Source organism: Prionailurus bengalensis, chromosome D3, assembly GCF_016509475.1.
Source record: "Prionailurus bengalensis isolate Pbe53 chromosome D3, Fcat_Pben_1.1_paternal_pri, whole genome shotgun sequence".
Taxonomy (NCBI): Eukaryota; Metazoa; Chordata; class Mammalia; order Carnivora; family Felidae; genus Prionailurus; species Prionailurus bengalensis.
Genome location: NC_057356.1, coordinates 40,357,222 through 40,381,759, shown reverse-complemented (window position 1 = coordinate 40,381,759; position 24,538 = coordinate 40,357,222). Strand labels below are relative to the sequence as shown.

Here is a 24,538-nt window from a genome sequence, read left to right as displayed (position 1 = left end):
GGAGGCCATGGGCTTGTGAGTTGGAGGATCATTTTTCTTTTGCAAACTACATTATCTGTAAAAACATGTGAAAAGGAAGAAAGAAAAACAAAGAGAGGGAGAGAGAGAAGACAGAAAAAGGGAAGGAAGGGAGGAAGGAAAGAGGGAGGGAGAAAGATGGAGGTGGGGGAGAGAGAGGAAAAAAGGAAGGAAGGAAGGAATGGAGGAGAAAATATATGAGGCTTATCAGGAATTATGCCAAGAGTCAGGCTTTTAAAATTTGAAATGCATGAATGCCACACCTTTCAAACTCTGGTGTATTGTAAGTGCTATTTGGCTAAGTCATGGTATTGTTAACTTGGCAAGGAAAAGAAGTGATTTGCCAAATGTAATATCAAGGGTGGGTCCTAGGCTATGTAGTACTCCAAAGAAGCTGTGAACAGTGGGAATTGGTCCAAGCTTCCAGGTTGGCAAAGGAGGGCTGTCTTTGACCGCCAACAGTCTAAGTTTGTGGTCCCGAACTGGCTGTCAGAAGATGTCTCAATGTTGGCTTCTTGTTTTAACATCTTGCTTAGTTGAGGGGCACCTGGGTGGCTCAGTTGTTAAAGCATCTGACTTCAGCTCAGGTCATGATCTCATGGTTTGTGAGTTGAGTTCTGCCTTGGGCTCTGTGCTGATAGTTCAGAGCCTGCTTGGGATTCTCTCTCTTTCCCTCTCTCTCTGTCCCTCCTGTAATCATGCACACTCTCTCTCTCAAGATAAATATAAAAAAAATCCTGCTTAGTTGAAAAGTCACAACTCACTACAAACCCCACTGTTTATGTATTTAAGTCATTTACAGTCAGAAGCATCTTTTATAGTCGTTGACTTTATGCTGAAAGAGAAAACAACACTACCTTTGCACATGCTTGTTACATCCAGTTATGAAGCCATGAGCTTTAATGTGTGAAGCAAGGAAAAATTTTAAAACTTAGAATATTTTGGAAATAGAGGTAATTTTGGTGAAAAAACAAGACTCGAATTATTCCTATTCACAGAGACATTTGTTTCGAGAAATGGGGGCAGCTTTCATAATAGCTTGAAGGCAATTTCCTTCAACGCCTATGACCCTATCTGTGCATTCACCGACCTGCCGAAATGGCAGGTGTCATTCACGACCACATTTCGACGCATTTTTTTCCCCTTAGCATTAAATGTGTCCCCGGGGGTCTGAGTATTATTTCATAATGTACAAAAGGTATACTAGGAGAGAAGGAGATGGTTCCACCAAATGGAGATAAGAAAGACAAGAGACTTTATGCAAATCATCCAAGTATCCATCTGCTCCCATTCCCATACCATAAATGAAGTATAAATGGAAAGATCTTGGCTTTCCCTTTGCATACATGCACCTCCAAACACACAGATCCTGCTCAAGACATTCACTGTTACCCAACTTCATCGATTTAATAAAGGGATGGCAGGCAGCCATGGGGAGTTGATGAGGGAAGGAAAGAGGTCACAAAGTGATTTCTTACCCACTTATTCTAGGAAAAGCTTTCTCCTTTAATCCCCTGGATACTGAAGACAAATAGCCCTTACAGTAACACTGACTCTCACTTGGATGATTTCTAGATACAGATCCCAGCCAGTTAAGAAGTAGTTTACAAAGACACAGATAAAGATATTAAGGAGCACCTGGTTGGCTCAGTCAGTGAAGCATGTGACTCTTGATCTTGGGGTTGTAAGTTCGAGCCCCACATTCGGCATGGAGGTTACTTAAAAATAAAATCTTAAAAAGAATTTAAATATATACACACCAGAAAAATAACAGTTTGGAATTTTCTTTCCAGAAAAGTGCTGTGAGACCAGGAGCTTCTCTCTGTGCACTAAAGACAGATGTCAATTTGTCAATTTGACACTGTTAATAAATAAGAGTATATACTATCAAAGCCTCTACCGCTCCTTAACATTTTCAGTTTTAGAGACCAAAGATGATCGCTTTATAATTGTTCCAAGATATATCATAAATATTTACCCCCATAAAAGGTAGCTGGGTTGCAACAGGGGCAGGTAGCCAGAATCTGTATCACACACTTACCCACACTTCTCTTATTTCTGAACTAGAGATTATGACGGCAACACAGCTACCTGGGAAATATGACGATAAGCAGGAAGGCAAGATCTAGGAGATTAAACCTAGACCTCAGCAAAGAGTCTCCATCTATGTATGATGCTACTCTAAATTTGAGGAAACACTGCTGGAATGTTGAATCTGAGAACTTACACATAAAAAGAGGTTATTGATGTTAATTATATTCAACTCCCGCAGTTTATTTATTTTACTTTTTAAATGTTTATTTATTTTTGAGAGCAAGAGAGAGAGCACAAGCGGGGGAGGGACAGAGAGAGAAAGGGAGACACAGACTCTGAAGCAAGCTCCAGGCTCTGAGCTGTCAGCACAGAGCCCAGCGTGGAGCTTAAACCCACAAATTGTGAGATCATGACCTGAGCTGAAGTCAGACGCTCAATCCACTGAGCCACCCAGGCGCTCCCTCCAACACCCACATTTTAAAGACAGATAGGTAGTTACTTTCAGACTGGATCTCTTGACTGGAATATTTTTCCCCCAGAGCTTCAGTACATTCCCATACATTCCAGGACCTTTCAAGCCACAGAGTAGTGCTCAATAACAGGGCTTACCCCACTTTAGGCTAAATAAAACATATATGGACGATTTCTGCTTTTGGCCAAGATGGGGTAAGAATGACTGAATTTATTCTTCTATCTGAAACAACTAAAAAAAAAAAAAGGAAAAGTATATGAAACAAGTGTTTTCAATGAAGAGCAGTGATCATGAGATGTGGGAAACAAACAAGTTCAGTGATTACCTGTGTTGACTGATCAGAGAAAATGTCCAGGCCGCAGCACAGGGAGGGGTCTCTGTGTGGTGCTGGCAGTCTCCCTGACTTTTTTTTTTTTTTTCAACGTTTATTTATTTTTGGGACAGAGAGAGACAGAGCATGAACGGGGGAGGGGCAGAGAGAGAGGGAGACACAGAATTGGAAACAGGCTCCAGGCTCTGAGCCATCAGCCCAGAGCCTGACGCGGGGCTCGAACTCACGGACCGCGAGATCGTGACCTGGCTGAAGTCGGACGCTTAACCGACTGCGCCACCCAGGCGCCCCTAGTCTCCCTGACTTGATGAGACATAGCTGTGAGTCCCAGGAGGGGACTTGCAGTGGGAGTTTGCAAGGCAGAGTGTGGCAGAAGAGAGAACTGCACAGAGAGAATCCAGAGATCCTTGCAGGGTCTCAATAGAGTATTTATCCACAGTGAATGCATGGGGTAAGAAACCTACCCACAGCTGGAGTATATTTGTCCCTCTTTGGAAAAATAAAACAACCAAAAAAAAAACAAACAAAAAAAACCAAAAAAATGCATCTTTTAATTAATTAATTTACTTTTTAAGTTTTTAGAAAATTTTTATTTATTTTTGAGAGAGAGAGAGAGGCAGAGTGTGAGTGGGGGAAGGGCAGAGAGAGAGGGAGACACAGACTCTGAAGCAGGCTCCAGGCTCTGAGCTGTCAGCACAGAGCCTGGTATGGGGCTCGAACTCATGAATCATGAGATAATGACCTGAGCTGAAGTCAGATGCTTAACTGACTGAGCCACCCAGGCGCCCTCAAAAAGCATCTTTTTAAAATGACAAAATAATGACTCTTGATATACAAAAGCTGTAAGCTGTCATCATGAGCACATATGCACTATAAGACAGGTTAAAAGAAGTCTTTTAAGGGTAAGGAAAATGATGCTAGATGGAAATTTGGATCTACACAAAGGAATGAAGAACACTGGAAATCATAACTTTGTGAACAAATAGGATTTTTTCCCCTTTTATTTAAATTGTGTTAAAGATAACTGTTTAAAGCAAAAATAATATATTATGGATTTTTAATACATGTAGAAGTAAAATGTTTGATAATGATAGCACTAATGTGGTTAGTAGAGGAACGGAAACATTATTTTAAGATTCTTATATACAAAATGATCTAATTTCCATTGAAGGTTTTTTGTAATAAATTAAAGATATACATGATAATCTCTATAGCGACCACTAAAAAATACAATAGAAGTTGTAGCTAATAAGAAAACAAAGGGAATAAAATGGAATCATAAAAAGACAATCCAAAGAAAAGCAGAAAAAAATGGAATATAGGACAAAGAAGAGATAATAAATAACAAATACAAGCTGACAGAATTAAACCCAAACACATCAACAATTACATTAAATTTAAGTGGTCTAAGTATTCCAATGAAAAGGAAGAGGTTGTGAGATTTGATTAAAAATTTTTAGCAAAACCTAACTATATGCTGCCCATAAAAACCACTTTTTAAAAGAAGTTTATTTATTTATTTTTTAAAAAGAGAGTACAAGTGAAGGAAGGGTGGAGAGAGAAGGAAGGAGAATTGCAAGCAGGTTCCACACTCCAGTGCAGAGCCTGATGTGGGGCTTAAACTCATGAATGATAAGACCATGACCTGAGTAGAAATCAAGAGTTGGACACTTAACTGACTGAGTCACCCACGTGCCATTAAAAATTTCTTAAAAAAAAGGTTTACTTATTTTTGAGAGAGAGAGGGAGAGAGTGAGCGGTGGAGGGGCAGAAAGAGAGGGAGAACGAATCTCAAGCAGGCTTTGCACTATCAGCATAGAGCAAAACATGGGGCTCAAACTCACGAATGGTGAGATCATGACCTGAGCCGAAATCAAGAATTGGACGCTTAATTGACTGAGTCACCCAGGTGCCCCCCAAACCACTTTAATTATAAAGACATGAATAATTTAAAAGTGAAAGAATGAAAATGATACATCATGCTAACACTAATGAAAAGAAAATTCTCGGTAGAGCATGTGACTCTTGATCTTGGGGTCATGAGTTTGAATCCCATGTTGGGTGTAGAGCTTAAGAAAAAAAAGAAAGAGAAAAAAAGAATGTTCAATTGCTATCTTAATATCAGACAAGGTAGATTTCATAACAAAAAAATATTGCCAGGGAGAAAGAGGGATGTTTCCTAATGATAAAGGAGCCAATTCATCAAGAAGATATAATAATCTTAAATGTTTATGTACGTAATAAGAGATCTTCAAAATACATGAAGCAAAAATTGATAGAACAATAAGGAGAAATAGATAAATTCACAATTATAGTCAGAGGTTTCAATATTTCTTTCTCAATAATTGATAGAATGTATAGACAGAAAATCAGAAATTTATAGAGAAATTTAAAAAACTAACCTGACCTAATTGGCATTTATAGAATACTCCACTTAAAAATAGCATAATAACATTTTATTTCAAGTACACACAGATTATTTAGCAAGATAGACAGTATTTTGGGCCACAACACAAATCTCAATGAATTTTAAAGGATTCAAGACATACAGTATAGAGTCTGGTCACAATAGAATTAAATAGAAATCAATAACTAAATGATATTTAGCAAGTCTCAAAATATTTGTGAGCTAGATAACACAAAGACTATGAACACAAAGAAGGAGATTAGGAAACATTTTGAACTGAATGAAAATGAAAATACAATAATCAGAATTTGTGGGATGTAGTTAAAACAGTACTTAAGGGAACATTTATAGCATTGACATCAATAATACAAAAAAATAAAGGTCTCAATTCAATGTTCATCTGCTACTTTAAGAAATTAAAAAATAGAAGAGCAAATGGATTCTATGGTAAACAGAATAAAGGAAATGAAAAAGACAAAAGCAAAAATCAATCAAATAGAAAACAGAAAAATAATAGAGAAATATCAGTAAAGTCAAAGCTTTTTTCTTTTAAAAATTGATAAAATTAATCATCTTCTACTCAGACTGATGAGGAAAAAAAAGAAAAGACACACATTACCAATATCAGAAAGGAGAGAGGTGTCATCACTACAGATTCTATAGCTATTAAAATTATATTAAATGAATATCATGAACAACTTTATACCAACAAATTGGATAATGCAGATGAAGTAGACAAATTCCTTGAAAGACAAACTATCAAGGATCAAGTAAGAAGAAATCAATGACGTAAATAACCCTATATCTATTCAAGAAATTGAATTTGTAGTTAAAAATTTTTTGCACAAAGAAAACTCCACATCCAGGCAGTTTCACTGGTTAACTCAGTTAAATATCTAATTTAAAAAATTATAACAATTTTACACAAACATTTTTAGAAAATTGAGGAGGAAAAAACACCAACGACAGCAAAGACAATACAAGAAAACTACAGAACAATTATTCTAACACCAAAGACAGCAAAGACAATACAAGAAAACTACAGAACAATATTTCTCATGAATACAGATGCAAATATTCTTAACCAAATATTAGCAAATTAAACCCAATGACATATAAAAAGGATTATACATGATGACAAATTGGGGTTATCCCAGAATGTAAAGTTGGGTTAACATTAAAAAATCAGTCAAAGACAACTGAATAGCCACATGCAAAATAATGAAATTGGATCCTTACCTCACACCACATAGAAAAGTTTGCTCAAAATAGGTCAAAAGCCTGAATTTAAGAGTTAAAACTCTGAAATTCTTTGAGGAAAACATAGGGGCAAGTCTTCATTATTTTGGATTTGGCAATTGTTTCTTAAATATGACATTGAAAACACAAGTGATGAGAAAAATTGGACATCATCGAAACTAAAAACTTTTGTGCATTCAAAGGCACTATCAACAGAGTAAAAAGACAACCCAAAGAGGGAGAGAAATATTTGTAAGTCATATATCTGATGAGGGTCTGGTATCCAGAATATATAAGGAACTCTTATACTACTTAACAATAAAAACAAGTAACCTAATTTTTTTAAGATTTAAAAAAAATTTTTTTTAATGTTTATTTTGAGAGAGAGAGAGAGAGAGAGAGAGCATCGATGCAGGAGGGGCAGAGATAGAAAGACACACAGAATCTGAAGCAGGCTCCAGGATCTGAGCTGTCAGCACAGAGACTGATGCGGGGTTTGAACTCGTGAATCGGGAGATCATGCATGACCTGAGCCGAAGTTGGACGCTTAAGCATCTGAGCCACCCAGGTGCCCCAAACAACCTAATTTTAAAAATGGGCAAAAGCTGGGCACCTGGGTGACTCGGTCAGTTAAGTGACTGACTATAGTTCAGGCCATGATCTCAGCAGTTTGTGGGTTTGAGCCCGCAGCGGGCTCTGTGCTGACAGCTTGGAGTCTGCTTCAGATTCTGTGTCTCCCTTTCTCTCTACCCCTTCCCCACTTGTGTTCTCTCTCTCTCTCTCTCTCTCTCTCTCAAAAATAAATAAACATTAAAAAATGTTTTTAAATAAAAAAATGGGAAAAGGACTTAAATAGATATACCTCCAAAGAGATAAACAAATGGCCAGTGAACACATGAAAAGATAATCAACATCAGTAGTCATTAAGAAAATGCAAATTTAAGCCACAATGAGATACCACTTCATATCTACTAGGATAGTCATAATTTTTAAAAATGGAAAATAATAGGTGTTGGCAAAAAAAAAAAAATGGAAAATTAGAACACTCATACACTGTTGGTGGGAATGTAAAATGGTATAGTTGCTGTGGAATATAATTTGGTGCTTCCTCAAAAAGGAATCCTAAACATAGAATTAGCATATGACCCAGCAATTGTACTCCTAGGTAAATACCAAAAAGAATTAAAGACAGATGTTCAAACAAAAACTTGTACACGAATGTTTGTAGTAGCTGTATTCATAATAGCCAAAAGATAAAACATCCCAAATGTCCATGAATGGATGAATGAATAAATAATGTAGTATAACCATATTATGGTTATTCAGCCATAAAAGGGAATGAAATACTGTTTCAGGCTACAACATGGGTGAACCTCAAACCTGAAACAAAAGGCCACATATTGTATGATTCCATTTATAAGAAATATCCAGAATATGGATATTTCTGACTCTTGGTTTTGGCTCAGGTCATGATCTCACATTTTCTGAGTTCCAGCCATGCATTGGACTCTGTGCTGACAGTGTGGAGCCTGCTTGGGATTCTCTCTCTCTCCCTCTCCCTCTGTCTCTCTCGTCTCCCTCCCTCTCTCTCTGCCCCTCCCCTGCTCACACACATACTTTTTCTCCCAAAATAAATAAACTTTAAGAAAAAAAAACTATCCAGAATAAGCAAATCCATAAAGACAGAAAACAGATTAGCAGTTTCAAAAGGCTCGAAGGGTGAATAGGCAGTGACTATTTATTGGTTATAGGATTTTTGTTCAAAGTGATGAAAATATTTTGGAACTAGATAGTGGCAATGGCTGTGCAATATTGTGAATGTACTTAATGCCATTGAATTGTACAGCAAAAATGGTCAAGGTGGTAATTTAAAAAAAGGTTTTTAAGTTTATTCATTTATTTTTAGAGAGAGAGAGAGAGAGAGCAAGAGAGAGCATGATTGGGGAGGGGCAGAGAGAGAGGGAGAACGAAAGAATCCCAAGCAGACTCTGCATTGTCAGCGCAGAGCCCAATGGTGGGGGGGGGGGGGGGTGTCTCAAACTCACAAACTGTGAAGTCATGACCTGAGCCGAAATCAAGAGTTGGATGATCAACTGACTGAGCCAGGCAGACACCCTGGTAAATTTTATTTTATATGTATTTTACCACAATTAAAACAAAATCAATCAGTGCAGTTCATCATATTAAATAGTTTAAATGAAAAACCTTGTGATATCTTTTTTTTATTAAAAAAAAATTTTTTTTAACGTTTATTTATTTTTGAGACAGAGAGAGAGCATGAACGGGGGAGGGGCAGAGAGAGAGAGGGAGACACAGAATCTGAAACAGGCTCCAGGCTCCGAGCTGTCAGCACAGAGCCTGACGCGGGGCTTGAACTCACGAACCGCGAGATCATGACCTGAGCCAAAGTTGGATGCTTAACCGACTGAGCCACCCAGGCACCCCAGATATCTCTTTAGATAAAAAAAAAAAAAGCATTTGACAAAATCCAATATCCATTTCTGATTACAATTCTCAACACACTAGAAATAGACAGAAACTTCAATTCAGTAAAAGGCATTTACCAAAAACCTAAAGCTCACATAATATTTAACGGTGAAAGACTGCATATTTTTATGGGAGATCAGGAAGAAGGCAAGGGTGTCCACACTGCATCCAGATGAAAAGAAGAAATAAATCTGTCCTTTTTTTTTTGTAGATAACACAATAGTCTAGAAAATCGTATATAGACTCTACAAAAGTCACTAAAACTAATAGGCAAGTTTAGTGACATTACGGGATAGAAGATCAACACACAAAAATCAATGGTATTTGTCTGACCTAACAAAAGACAGTTGGTAAGTGAAGTAAGAATAAATATCCTTTATAATATCAGGAAAAAAAAAAAGAAATATCTATGGACAAATCTGACAAAGTATGTGCAAGATGTTTACACTGTGAATTGCATAATATTGCTAAAGAAAAAAAGAGACATTGTTAAGATGTCAAATCTCCAGTGATGTATAGAGTCAGTGCAGTCTCAATCAAAATCCAGTAGGTCTAACAGAAATGGACAAACTCTTTCTAAAACTCATTATGGAAACAAAGGACCAGGGCACCTGGGTGGCTTAGTTGGTTAAGTGTCAGACTTGATTTCAGCTCAGGTCATGATCTCATGGTTCATGAGTTCAAGCCCCTCATTGGGCTCTACATTGACAGTGAGGAACCTACTTGAGATTCTCTCTCTCCCTCACTCTCTGCCCCTCCCCCACTTGTGCTCATGCTCCCTCTCTCAAAATAAATAAATAAACAAACTTTAAAAAAAAGGCAAAGGACCTAGAGTGGCAAAAAGAAAAAAAAAACTTTGAAAAAAGGAAGTTGGAGGACATATACTAACTGTAAAACTTACTATAAAGCTACAATAGTTAAAACAGTGTGGTATTGGCATGAAGATAGGCAATTAGATCAATGGAACAGCAAAGAGAATGCAAAAATAGATCCATACACATATATCAATAAATATTTTAAAAGGATATCTTATTTATTTTTAAAAAAAAAAATTTTTTTTTCAACGTTTATTTTATTTTTGGGACAGAGAGAGACAGAGCATGAACGGGGGAGGGGCAGAGAGAGAGGGAGACACAGAATCGGAAACAGGCTCCAGGCTCTGAGCCATCAGCCCAGAGCCCGATGTGGGGCTCGAACTCCCGGACTGCGAGATCGTGACCTGGCTGAAGTCGGACGCTTAACCGACTGCGCCACCCAGGCGCCCCAAGGATATCTTATTTAAATAAAATTCTAGAAAATGCAAACAAGTGGGAACAAGTAAGGCAAGGGGTAGGGGAGGAGAGGTGGGTGGGCAGGAGGGGCTGACTATAAAGGGGTAAGTGGAGACTTTTGGAGGTGATGGATGTGTTCTCTATTTTGATGGTGGTGATAGTTCCATTATGTATACACTTATGATAAATATATGCAAAAATTGAACAAATTATACACTTCATATGTACAGTTAATTGTATGTCCATTTCAATAAAGCCACTAAAACAATGATGGGATTTGAAGAGGTCAGATATTTGCACCCTCAAGTGCCTACCTCTGAGTGTAAAGTGGTGCAGATTTTTTCAGGAGCTCTTTGCAAATGGGTATCAAGAACATTAAAAAATGTTTGAAATCTTTAGACCCAGAAATTTGAAATTAGACCCAGAAAAGGAATAATCTGAAGTAGCAAAAATACTTGTTGCACAAAGGTAATCATCATAGTACTATACCTTACTATTTTGATCAGTCACTTTTGATTTTTATCAAAGTTATACCTGCACACAGTTTTAAAATATCAAGTAGTTCTGCAAGGCTGGCTAGGAAAAATTGAATCCCTGGTCCAGTGATGCAATGATTTTCTGTTCCACAGGCAGCTACTTTTAAATACTACCTCTAAATAACAAATATTGTTATTTGTTTATTATTTAGTTTTTGTCTTTAGGAAAGGTGAACCTTTAGATTTTCCCACCTCATCTTCATTCCCTCTTCCTCCTCATTCTCTCTCTGTCTCTGTCTCTGTCTCCATCCCTGTCTCTGTTTCTGTCTGTCTGTCTGTCTGTCTCTCTCTCCCTCACACACACACACACACACACACACACACACACACACACTTCTGGTCTGTTTCATTATTTTTTCCAGTCTCCTGATATAGTTACATTGTAAATTTGATTAAATTTTCAGAACTTGCTTTTTGTGACTACATTATTATGACCAGGAAATAGCATTCACAGCTGATTGTGTGTTATGGCCTCAGTTGTGCGCTTCTCCCCCAGCAAATTCCTGTATGACAGTCCTAACCCCCAGTACGTCAGAATGTGACTGGTTTCGGAGGCAGGGTCTTTAAAGAGTTAATTAAATTAAAATGAAGTCATATGAGTGGGCCCTAATCCAATGTGACTGATATCTTTAAAAGAAGAGGGACACAGACAGACACAGAGGGAAACACATCTGAAGACACAGGGGGAAGACAGCCATCCACAAACCAAGGGCCACAGAAGAAACCCTATCAACCCTATCAACACCTTGATCTTGGACTTGTAGCTTTTGAAACTGTGAGGAAATAAATTTCTGCTGTTTAAGCCACCCTGTCTGTGGTGCTTCTCTCTAGCAGCCCTAACAAATCACTATGCCATATTATATTCTCCTTCCTGCACATTTTTTTTCCTTTTTAAAAGTTTGCTTAATTTTTATGTACCTAGCACTTACTCAATCCTCAAAATACCCTCAGATGTGTAGTTTCCTCTGCATGCATTGGAACAAACCCATCAGGTATTCTACAAGTCTTCTCGAATTCATCTTTCACAGAGCTTCTGACCTGCTCCATCACGCCCAGTCACTCCCTAGACCTGCTGCATAACTGTTGTCTGGAGACTTCTCTTCTCCATCATCCTGAGGCCTCCCTTTCCCCCCTTTCTTGGGTTGAATTACGCTACTCGTTTCCTTGATTACTTCTTTGCTTTTCCTCTTTTGTGCTTTTTTCTGGAAATCTCTTCAATTTATCTTCCAACTCTGCTCTGGGGATTTCCAGTCGTGCTATTAAATTTTTAATTTCTAAGAGCACTTTTCTTTCTCTTCCCACCTCACCGCCCCTTTCCCCCGCCTGCCTCGTAGCCCAGGAGGGTAAGATGCTCTGTCAGAGACCATGTCAATATTCGCTTCTGTCATGAAGTATTCCTTGCCCACCTTTCCCTTCTTTTCTCTCAGGAATAACTTTTTAATTTTCTGAATGTTCCTTAAAACTTTTGGTTCTTTTTTTATGACTCTTCTCTGCTCTGAATTTGCTGATTGTTAGCCAGTCTGCTCATGCTTGAAAGGCACAGTAAAAGCCTCCTGAGAAGTCTGTGCTTTAGAGAGGGACATATCCACTGTGACCCTCAGTGTAGGGTGATCTCAGTGGGCTCTCACCTTGCAAAATCCCTGATGTCAATGTGTCTTTGGGTCCTTGGGCTTGGACTGTCCCATTTCCCCACGATAGATTATTCCATAGTTCTGCTTTAAAGGAATCAGACTGGCCGCCAGGATCCTGGGAGCAGTGTGAACATAAGATTTACGGCAGGGTGCCTCAGCATTGTTTATAAATTTTCACTTATCTTCCTATTTTCAAGATAGTAACGGTACCCTCAACTGTGCTGTTGTCCTCCAGACCTGAGACTCTTTTTTTAGCCTCTGAAGAAGAGAAACCTCCAGTCTTTTGCCACAAAGTCTTTTGCTAGAAAGGCTGTCACCCTGACTCTGCGGGTACAGTTTTTAGCTCCTTCATCCCTACTTTTCTGAGTGCCAGTGCTGTTAGGCCCTGTGCCTTTTGTGGGTTCTGAAATGTTAAGTTGAATTGTATCTTGGGTGTCTGTGTCACTGGCTTCAGATTCTGCTCTCCCTGGTCAGCTAAAGTCAGTTATCGCCTGTCTGCCTCCCAGCTTGCAAAATATCGCTGTTCTTTTCTCTTCCCTCGTTCTCTTTATCCTTTGGGCAGTTTATGCCCAAACAAGCAAAACATCCTTAAACTGCCATTTAGTTTCAGAAGGGCTCAAAGATGATGTGTGTATTTTTTCCACTATCTTTAACCAGAAGTCAATCTAGAAATAATGTAGATATTCACCAGTGCGAGAGAGGGGAAGCAAATTATGATTCATACTTATTCTTGAATAGTGTGTAACCAAAAGAAATATTTGTTGTGAATTGTTAATGAGAAAGCTTTTGTTATAACATTAATTCATTTTATTTTATTTTATTTTTAAGTTTATTATTTTTTTTAGTAATCTCTACATCCAACGTAGGGCTTGAACTCATGACCCTGAAATCAAGAATCCATGCTCTTCTGACTGAGCCAGTCAGCCACTCCTAGTTGATTTTAAAATATCACTAAATTTTATTTTATTTTTAAGTTTTTTTATTTAAGTAATCTCTACACCCAACATTGGGCTCAAACTCATGACTCTGAGATCAAGAGTCCCGCGTGCTCTTCTGACTGAGCCAGCCAGGAGCCCCAAAATATTACTAAATTTTATGCATAGAATGATTTTAATAACTTTCAAAATGTTTGTGTAAAAAGTATGGGTAAAAAATACACCCCTTTATTCATGGCTAATGAATAAAATTATGGGGAATTTCATTTCTGTAATTTATGCATTTTCATAATGTATAAATAGTATCTTACTTATCATTGATTAGACTCAATAACGCACAATGATTATAGGAAAGATAGATAAGGCTTAACACACACACACACACAGACACAGATACACACACACAGACACAGATACACACACAGTTTTTTCAACGTTCCAAGGCCTGTCAGAGAGGTATAAACTGTCAGCGTGCTGCTCTGTTTCTTCCTCCAGGTGAATTTACATACCGCTTTTAAAGTGAAAATAAATATATTCTTCTTTTTTTGTGTGTCCGCCGTGACAGTGTTAAAAGTCACTAGCGGGGTAAGAAAGTCTTAGGCGAAAGAAGAAAGGAAGTATTGTATGAACCACGGTTAATACACAATTGTTCCTTGGAAGGAAAAGGGAGATCCCTGGGAGCCTCTTCTCTTTTCCACCTTAGTAAATAGGAAGGATTGGTTTACTGGATGTGCTAATTATCAGCTTGAAAGACAAGAAGACTTCATGCAAATTCCTGGGGAGCAGTCAAAAGGATGGGAGAGAATGGGAACAGGATGCTAGGAGATACTGGGATCCAGAGCAGCGGGTGGAATGGAGGTGTTGGGAGGATTTGCTGGCTTTGCTTGGGATCGGTCCTGCGAGTCAACAACTACTGTATGCGGTGTGGATCCCATCGGACGGTGTCGCTGGCCCGCCCGGGGAAACGGGAATTGGAGAGAGACAGCTAATGTTTGACCGAGATGAGAAATTGCTTCGTTGGCTTAAGGGAAGCAATCTTGTTTCAAAACCACATGCATTCGTTATCCCTGGTTGGGCGCTGCCACAGCATTTAAACCAGTGACCTTTAGACGGCATTCCTCAACGCACGGTCCCCACCATGAGGTAGCCCTGGAGAGTGGATGTGGCACATCTACTATGGATGGCATTCTGAGGATGTCATGGCTGTCTGCAAATACACCGGCAAGACATCGAGGTTCCTCTTTTCGGAGCAGATGCGTTTCTTAGCGCATTTTACTCTTTACAGAGTTATTAACTTACTCCTTTTGTTTGAATGTGCAGCAGTGAAGAACACCTGGATTGAAAAGTCTAACCCTCCAGAGACCAATCAGGCGGATTTTGCTTTGTTAGTTTTGGTTCCTAAATTGTGATGGATTCAAAAGGTGATAATGAGTTGCTTGGCCTCTTACAAAGCCTTTTAATCTTCCTCTCTTTGTACGATCTCTTTCTTTTTCTGGCTCTGTTTTCTTTCTCTAGCTTTTTTGTTGGGTTACTGTTGTTTATCAGTCTGTCTATTTGGGGAAGGAAGAGATGGATTGTACTGGCCATTCGACGGGAAAACAACAGTCTCATCCTTATCACTAGATAATTGAAAAAAATTCCCTTACTTGTCATTAGGTAATCTCTAATGCCCAATTTTGCTTTTTTAAGATCCTATCTAAATGAATTCTACCGGCAAAATTGCAAACAAGGAAGTAATCCCTGTTTGACAATGAATTTCTTTTAGAGAGGTTGAAAACAATCATTAACATCAATTTAAATGCTTATTTACTTTACAGTGGTTAACTATAAAGTGACCTTTGAAGAAGGGTATATTTTGAAAAATTAAGCAGGAAGGTTGGGGCTGCCAGACCTTTTGGGGATGAATTTGAAATAAACCACTCAGTGTACTGAGACTGACCATCCTACAAACTTCGGTAACTCATTAAATATTCAACTTTTTCAAAACATGATGAAAGTGGCTCATTTGAAATTTTTGGGTTGCTATTAGGTATGTTCAAATAATATAGTATTTAACATTCCTGTAGATGGGTGTTTATTTGATAAAACAGAATACTTGGCTGCAGGAGAAATGTTTCAAGTAAAATTTTTAAATTGAGGCGATTTTCTCTTATTTTTTAAGGAAAGGTGGTAAAATTGTTTTCTTGAGACTTCAGTCTTCAGAGAGATTCTACCTGGGTACATAATAGAATAGGAAACACTTATATGGTACTTCCTATGTGTCAGGTATTTTTCTAAAAGTTTTATACGTATTAAACCACATACCCCAGGATAACCCTCCGAGGTTAACACTATTGTCTACCACTCCTTTGTTCTTAATTAATAAGCTTTGTTTTTTGGAGCAGTTTTAGATTCACAGCAAAACGGAACAGAATGTACAATGATTTCTTATATACCCTCTGCCCCTTCCCCCACCCCCAGACTCCCCCCCCCACCCCCCACCCCCGCCTTTGTCAACATCCCCTGCCAGAGTGGTATGTTTGTTATAGTGGTGAACCTATGTTGACACATCAGTACCACCCCAAATTCATAGTTTAGTTGAGAATTCATTCTTGGTGTGGTACATTCTTTGGGTTTCGACAGATGTATAATGATATGTGTCCACCATTGTAGTTCCGCTGGCCTAAAAATCCTCTGTGCTCTGCCTATTCATCCCTCCCTCTCTCTTAATCATTGTTACTATCTCAGTAATTTTGCCCTCTCCAGAATGTCTTGTAGTTGGAATCATACAACTGTCTTTAAAAAACAAAACAAAACAAAACTTTTTAACGTTTATTTATTTTTGAGACACAGAGAGAGAGAGTGTGAGTGGGGAAGGGACAGAGAAAGAGGGAGACACAGAATCTGAAGCATTCTCTAGGCTCCAAGCTATAACTACAGAGCCCAACGTGGGGCTTGAACCCACGAACTGTGAGATCATGACTTGAGCCGAAGTCGGACTCTTAACCGACTGAGCCACCCAGGCCCCCCAGCTCATTTCTTTTTCAATGCCGAATAAAATTCCATTGTCTGGTTGTACTACAGTCTATTTACTCATTCACTTATTAAAGGACATCTTGGTTGCTTCCAAATTTTGCAATTATGAATAAAGCTGCTATCAGTATAGTGAGGGTTTTGTGTGAACATAAGTTTTCAACTCCTTTGGGTAAATACCAAGGGATTGTGGGATTGTATGGTAAGAGTATTTTTAGTTTTATAAGAAACTGCCAAACTATTTTCCAAAGTGGTTCTATCATTTTGCATTCCCACCAGCAATGAATGAGACTTAATGTTCCCTTACCAACATTTGGTGTTACCAGTGTTTGGGATTTTGGCCATTTTGATACATGAGTAGTGGTATTTCATTGTTGTTTTAATTTTCAATTCCCTAATTACATATGATGTTGAGCATCTTTTTATATGCTTGCCACTTATGTGTCTTCTTTGGGGAGGTGCCTGTTAAGGTCATCTGCCCATTTGAAAAAAACTTTTTTTATATTTACTTATTTTTGAGAAAGAGATAGAGCACGAGCTGGGGAGGGACAGAGAGAAGGAGAGAGAGAGAATCCCAAGCAGGCTCTGCACCACCAGCCCAGAGCCAGACATGGGGCTCCATCTCACTAACTGTGAGATCACGACCCAAGCTGAAATCAGGAGTTAGATGTTTAACTGACTGAACCACCCCGGCGCCCTGGTCTTTTGCCCATTTTTTAAATCAGGTTGTTTGTCTTATTATTGAGTTTTAAGGGTTCTTTGTATATTTTGGATAACAGCTTTCTATTAGATGTGTCTTTTGCAAATATTTTCTCCCAGTTTGTGGCTTGTCTTCTCATTCTCTCAACAGTGTGTGTCAAAGAGCAGAAGCTTCAAATTTGAATGAAGTCTAGAGTTTGTCAATTACTTTTTTTCATGGATTATGTCTATATTTTGTCTGTTAAACATATTATATACTGTATTCTTACAATAAAGTAAGCTAGAGTGGTGACTGAGTGGTTCAGTCAGTTAAACGTACAACTCTTGATTTTGGCTCAGGTCATGATCTCACAGTTTGTGAGTTTGAGCCCCACATGATTCTCTCTCTCTGCCCCTCCTGTGCTCTCTCTCTCTCTCAAAATAAGTAAAATAAACTTAAAAAAAAAAAAGAGAGAGTTGTGTGCTCCCAACTGAGCCAGCCAGGCCCTCCCAAAGAACTTTTTAACTTTCCTCACAAGGCTGGTCTACTGACAACAAATTTTTTCAACTTTTGTCTGAGAAAGCCTTTATTTCTCCTTCACTTTTGAAGGATAATTTTGCAGAGTACAGAATTCTAGGCTGATGGGGTTTTTTTTTTCCCTTCAAATATGTGATATTCCACTCCATTCTCTTCTTACTTGAATGGTTTCTGAGGAAAAGTTGCATGTCATTTTTATCTTTGCACCCAAATAGGAAATGTGGTAATTTTTTGTTTGTTTGTTTTGTTTTTTGTTTTTGTTTCTTTTTGCTTCTTTCAGGACTTTTTCTTCTTTGAATATGATACCTCTAGGTGTAGTGTATTGGGCATGTATCCTACTTGGGCTTTTCTGAGACCTGGATCTAGGTTGGATGTCTGACATTAATTTGGGGGAAATTCTCAGTTACTGTTTGTTTAAATGTTGCTTCTTTTCCTTTCTTTCTTTTCCTTCTGGTGTTCCCATCATGCGTATGTTACCTCTTCTACAATTGTCTCATAGGTTTTAGAAATCCTAATTTGTTTTTGTTTTTTGTGTTATTTTTTTTCCAGTTTGCCTCTTTTTGCTTTTCAGTTTGGAAGTTTTTCTTATTATACCCTCAAGCTCAGAGACTCTGCTCAGCTGTGTCTAGTCTATTAATGAGTCCATTAAAGGCAGTCTTCCTGTTACAGTGCTTTTAATCTCTAGCAAATCTTTTTTATTCTTCCTTCGATTTTCCATCTCTTCACTTACATTATCCATCTGTTCTTACATGCTGTCTACTTTTTCCATTAAACCACTTAGCATGTTAATCATAGTTTTAAAAAATTCCTGATCTGATAATTTCAATATATCTGCTCTATTCTGACTCTGGTTCTGATGCTTGTTCAGTCACTCCAAACTGTGCTTGTCACTTTTTAGCATGCCTTGGAAATTATTGTTGAAAAGTAGGCATGGTGTCCGGGGTAAAAGGAACTGTGGTGAATAGCCCTTTAGCAATGTGATGGTAAGGGGTGGGGGAGGGGAAGCATTCTGACTGACTAGGTCTCAGTCTTTTGGTAAGCCTGCCCCCCTGGGCTGTGAACTTCAACAGTACTTTTCTTCAGTTTCTCTCCACCTTATGTAAGGGAGAATGGCTAGAGGAGTTGGGTACTTCCCTTCCCCCAGGTGGGTTAGACTCTGCTAAGACTTCAGCGGGTTAGGCTCTGGTGAAATAGTTTCTCCTGAGGGCAGATCTCGTTAAGAACAGAATGCTCCGGCATCTTCAAAATGGCTTCTGTTCTTTCTGCTAGAGGAAGCCCCAGGTGATTTTTCTTTGATATTCACTGTGACAACTTGGTAGAGCTCTTGGAGGTAACTTACAAAACTGTGGAGTACCCCCCTTTGCCCCCCATTACTTGTCCCCCTGAAATATTTCACTCCAGACTTGTCCTCACTGAGCCTCTAGCAATTTGTCAATACATTTTAGGTGTTCATACGCTGGCACTGCTTCCCAAGAGGTTTGAGCTTGTGGGTTTCTACTCCAGTATTTTCTATATCTGTATGTCTATGTCTCCAATTTGAGGGGCAGTGGTTTGGTCTGTGACCTTGCTTCTCTGACCGATTTAAAAAGAACTGTGGCTTTTTCAGTTTGTTCGGCTTTTTACTTTTTAGGACAGAGAGATAACTTGTAAATTCCTTGCATGCTGGGCCAGAAACCACGTATAAGGAAACCAAGGCACAAAGCTATTTATTAATTTGATTAAGGCCCCCAGCTGGTATGTGGTACAGCCAGGATTTGAATCTAGGTAATAATCTGGCTCAAGAGTCTGTGCTCTTAACCACCATACCATTGAGGAAAACAAGCAAGTTGGGCAAGTGGGCAAAGGATGAATATGTTTTCTTACCATGAGATTGATTGTTCACGTCTCTTAAGCTACATTTTCAAAAAATTTTCCTTAAAGGAAACAAGTGTCAGAGGGTTGACTTGTAGTAGATACAATCAGTAAATATTTTAGAGTGAAAACAAAAAAATCACTGCTAAACTGACCACCTTTGCAGATTACGGTTCAGTCTGCGTCCATCTTTAGGGACAATACACAAATATTACGTATTTAACTTTTTCACTTAGCATTATATCATGGGGATTTCCCCATATTTCGGTATCTTTTTTACAAAGTACATTTAATAGCTGTATGTTCTACGTTGGTGATGTACTAAAACTTACAAAAATAATATTCTCTTATTGTATGGCATTTTTGCCATATATGGCATAATTATGCCAAATATGGCATAATTATGGTTTTTCTCTTACAATGGTAGATAATGTTCAGCAATTGTTTCCCTTCCTTTGAGTAATTTCATTCAAGATAGCTCCATGAATGTGTTTATTGGGTCAATGGGTATAGATACATGTATAACTATTGCTGACTTTTGTCATATTGGTTTCTAGAATGGTTGTACCAACTTTCTGGGCTTCCAAAATGGTATAGTGATATAAAATGTTATATATACATATGTTGAAAACCTCTTACATGCAAGTGCAGTGTCAATACAAGAAGGCTCTAAAATGGCACCACTTCTATAAACGGATGCATGACCTTTTTCCAGATACTCAGTTTATATTGCATCTAGCCTGGCATGTAGGAGGCATTTCACATATAGTTATTGGATGGATAGATGGATAGGATGGATGGATGGATGGATGGATGGAAGACATCCAATTGATTCCTTCCAATCAACATACAGAAAGTTAGTGGCAAAATTGAGATGATACTCTGATTTATAAAGTAGAGCTCTTTCTCCTGCTATCCCTGTGGTTTTACTGCATTCACCAATATATTTTGTATGCTTAGTATGTGCAAAATGCTGTTCTAGAAGCTGGGGTCCTAGTATCAATAAAACATAGCTCCACCCATCGCTTACCTCACAGTTTGATCGAGAAACTCACAGACTTCTCTGGATCAAATTCTCGTTCATAAAATTAATGTAGTGACCTCAGAAGTCCCTTCTAGTTTCTGAAACTCTAAATTTCCCAATTCTAGATATTAAGACTCTAGAGTAAGATTATTTCAAAGAATAATCTAAAAGAACTGGTGGTTCAAGATAATGATAGGTCTTCTCTATTTTCTCTTTCCTTCCTCCTTTCCTAACCTCTTCGTTCTTGCCTTCCTTCCAACCTTCCTTTTTCATCATGCAATGCATACTAAACAGCAGATAAAATTCAATGTTAGGAATGAGATAAGTCCTCTTCTCTTAAAAAGTCTACAGTCCAAAGTGGGAAGGTTTTTTGAAGAAGAATAGTTTAGCAACACAACAGTACTACACACAGTGTTCATGTGTATGCGAATGTGATGTGCTTACTCTAATATTCTACCTAAAACTTAAATTGAGTGGTCTCCATTATTAAAGCAGAGGAGGGAATCTGCTAAATGCTTCCAGAAGTTCATGGAAAATAGCATTGAGTCTTGAAGGTTTATCTTGGGGGAAAATACTGGTACCGTACTTGCCAATATCAAGACGAAAGAGAACAAAGGCAAATGGACTCACCACTTCTCTTCTTCTACTTGCACTCCTACGGACTGGAACTTACTGGGTGCTTTATTCTCCCCTGTTTTCTCAGGCTCTTCAGCATCATCCACCTGAAGAAATAATCAAATAAGTAGAGGTGCCCCATTTTAGTCATCTTGCTTGAGAAACAAATGTCACATTTTGTCAGAAACATCAGTACTGCTGGAATGTTTTGTGATTTGTAGCCTTTTTATTCAACATTTATATGTTTGATGAAGGCCATCACTACACTGTTGGCATGTGCTTTGACTCTGCTGATCTTAGTAAAATGAAATTTTGTGTACTCCCCAGATAAATGTCTATGGTGGCTCCTAAGATTTGTAAGTGGTGCTTACCCCGTGAACACTACACTAGAAAGGAATACTTACTTCCTAGAAGCATGTTCTTAGAAGTTTTGAATTTGCAGATAACAAAATACAAAAGAAGAAAGAAATTTCATTTATTGTAGTTAGAATTGTTGATATTGAGAGATTTAGGTATCAACTTTTTAAGATAAACTGTGTAGTATCTTCATTTTTTTCCCCCTTAAACTAAGAAATTGACTTTCAGTAACAAGCCATGATTCCTAAATAGCTATGTATAGACTACAGCTCACATAGAAAATGTATCTTTATTCATTTATTTATTTGTTTATTTATTTATTTTGACAGAGAGAGAAAGAGAGCATGCTTGAATAAGGGAGGGGAAGAGAGAGAGAGAGAGAGAGAGAGAGAGAGAGAGAATCCCAAGCAGGATCCACCCTGTCGGCACAGAGCCAGATGCAGGGCTGGATCTCATGAACCTTGAGACCATGACTGAAATCAGGAAACCTTAGCTGAAATCAAGACTTGGACACTTAACCAACCGAGCCACCCAGGTGTCTTGAAAATGTGTCTGTATTTAAATGAGAAGCCACATGACAAACCTAAATTTGAAATAAATGTTAGGATATTCAGAGCAATTAGATTCTTTTCTTCTTTTTTTTCTGTGTATTTAATAGATTTCTTTTTCTTTTTTATTTTAAAAAAAAAAATTTTTTTTTCAACGTTTATTTATTTTTGGGACAGAGAGAGACAGAGCATGAACGGGGGAGGGGCAGAGAGAGAGGGAGACACAGAATCGGAAACAGGCTCCAGGCTCTGAGCCATCAGCCCAGAGCCCAACGCGGGGCTCGAACTCCCGGACCGCGAGATCGTGACCTGGCTGAAGTCAGACGCTTAACCGACTGCGCCACCCAGGCGCCCCTAGATTTCTTTTTCTAAATATAAAAGTAACTTAATGTAAGTTACATGAAATTAAAATATGTAAATATATAACGTAGAAAGGTAAAGCCCCCCAAGAATCACTTTCAAGCCTTTAAGCATTTTTGTCCATCTATTAATATGTGTAATATATATGTAATTGATTATTAATACTAAATATATACAGATGAAGTTACACTATATATATTTTTTCTGCAATTTGCTTTATTCATTAATACTGCTATCCTTTGGATATTAGATCACGGCAGTAGATACAGCTCTATTTCAAGCCTTTTGTTTGCTACATAAATATTCCCTTTAATGACTACATAAGCAACGTGGGCAACATGGGTAATTTTCTCCTTGTTGCTATTATCTAGTATTACAATTAATATTGCACATGTATCAGAAATTAGAACAATTGTGCAAATGTTTGGGAAAAATCCTTAGAAGTTGAAATGTTAAATAGAAAGGTGGGGAGCATGTTCAACAGTAAGGGATATTAATTGCCAAATTGCTTTTCAAAGCATTTATCATCTTGCCATAATTGGTGTATGGGAATATCCATTTTCCTATACATTCACTAACACTAAATATGGCAAACTTTAAAATTTTTGCTAATATCACAGGTGAAAAATATTTATTGGCCTCTTGTGCTTCTATCTGTAAATTGCTTATTCATATCCTTTGCTAGTTTTTGTGTCTTTATCCTACTGAGTTCTTTTTTATTTTCTTCAAAAGAATTTTTTTAAATGTTTATTTATTTTTGAGGGAGAGACACATACAAAGTGTGAGCAGAGGGGCAGAGAGACAGGGAGACAGAATCTGAAATGGGCTCCAGGTTCTGAGCTGTCAGCACAGAGCCTGACACGGGGCTTGAACCCACCAAGGGTGAGATCATGGCCTGAGCTGAAGTCTGACGCTGAACCCACTGAGCCACCCAGGGATCCCATTATTTTTAATTTTCTTATTTGTAGAGCCTGTATCTTATGACCCTTCATCACTCTTTCTTGGTTATATATACTTTAAATATTTTCTCCCAGTTTATCATTTGTCTTTTATTTATTTATTTTTAAGATTTTATTTTTAGGTAATGTCTGTATCCAACATAAACTTGAACTCACAACCCAGAGATCAAGAGTCCCATGCTTTACCACTTGAGCCAGCCAGGTACCCCTATTATTTGTCTTTTAAACTTTGCTGTTAATTGTACAGAATCTTAAAATTACTATGTAGTGAGGGGTGACTGGGTGGCTCAGTTGGTTAAGTGTCTGACTTTGGTTCGGGTCAGGATCTCAGAATTTGTGAGTTCACTACTATGTAGTGAAACCTTTTATGGCTTAGAAAAGCCTTCTTTACCCCTGAGCATATTTTTTGTTTTTTAAATTTATTAAAAACATATTTTATTTATTTATTTTTCAGAGAGAGAGAGAGAAGAAGGGGCAGAGAGAGGGAGAGAGAGAATCTCAAGCACAGTGCTGAGCCCCAATGCTGAGCCAAATTCATGAACCGTGAGATCATGACCTGAGCCAAAATAAAGAGGTGGCCATTTAACTGACTGAGCCACCTAGGTGCCCCAAAGAGCACCCCTTTTTAAAATTTATTTATTTATTTTGAGAGAGAGAGAAAGAGAGAGAATGTATGCATGCATGCTCATGAGGGAGAGGCAGAGAGAGATGGTACTCTGAGTGTATTTTTTAAAGTTCTCTTGTATTTACTTTTATGCTTTCATTTTTCCTTTTCATAATTAGTTCTAAAATCCATTTTCCGGAAATGTCCATGTGTAAGAAACAAAGTAGAAATTAAACATTTTCCCCCTATATGGATCATCAATTGATCTGGCTCCTAATTCATCAACTACTAATTCATCTTTCTGATCTGAGATGCCAACTTTATGTTCTACCAAACTTCACCCATACGTTCGCATGTATATAGCCCTGTTTTAGGTCAATTTTATAATAAATCTTGATATTTTCTATGGCATAACTCTTCCTGTAATTCTTTTTTTTAATGTAATTTAAAAAAAATTTCTAGGTTATTTTGGGGTATTAACTTCTAAATACATTTAACATCAAATTGTCAAATCCCTTCTCCCAGCTTCTACCCAGTGATAAAAATCACATTGGAGTTTCTTTACATTTTTGTATACCTTTTTGTTTTGTTTTGTTTTTTGGTATGCTTCCCGTCCAGCACAGAGCCCAAC

The 24,538-nt window shown here is 38.0% G+C and overlaps 1 protein-coding gene across 11 annotated transcripts in view; it reads right to left on the bottom strand.

Annotated features, from left to right (window-relative positions):
- The window catches only part of DLGAP1 (DLG associated protein 1), a 900,656-nt gene that overhangs the window by 34,221 nt on the left and 841,897 nt on the right, over positions 1–24,538 (bottom strand). For all 11 annotated transcript variants that reach the window (XM_043558382.1, XM_043558383.1, XM_043558380.1 and 8 more), the window contains one exon: positions 21,095–21,186. In XM_043558382.1, coding sequence (XP_043414317.1) covers positions 21,095–21,186 — 92 coding nt within the window. The remainder of the gene's footprint in view (positions 1–21,094; positions 21,187–24,538) is intronic.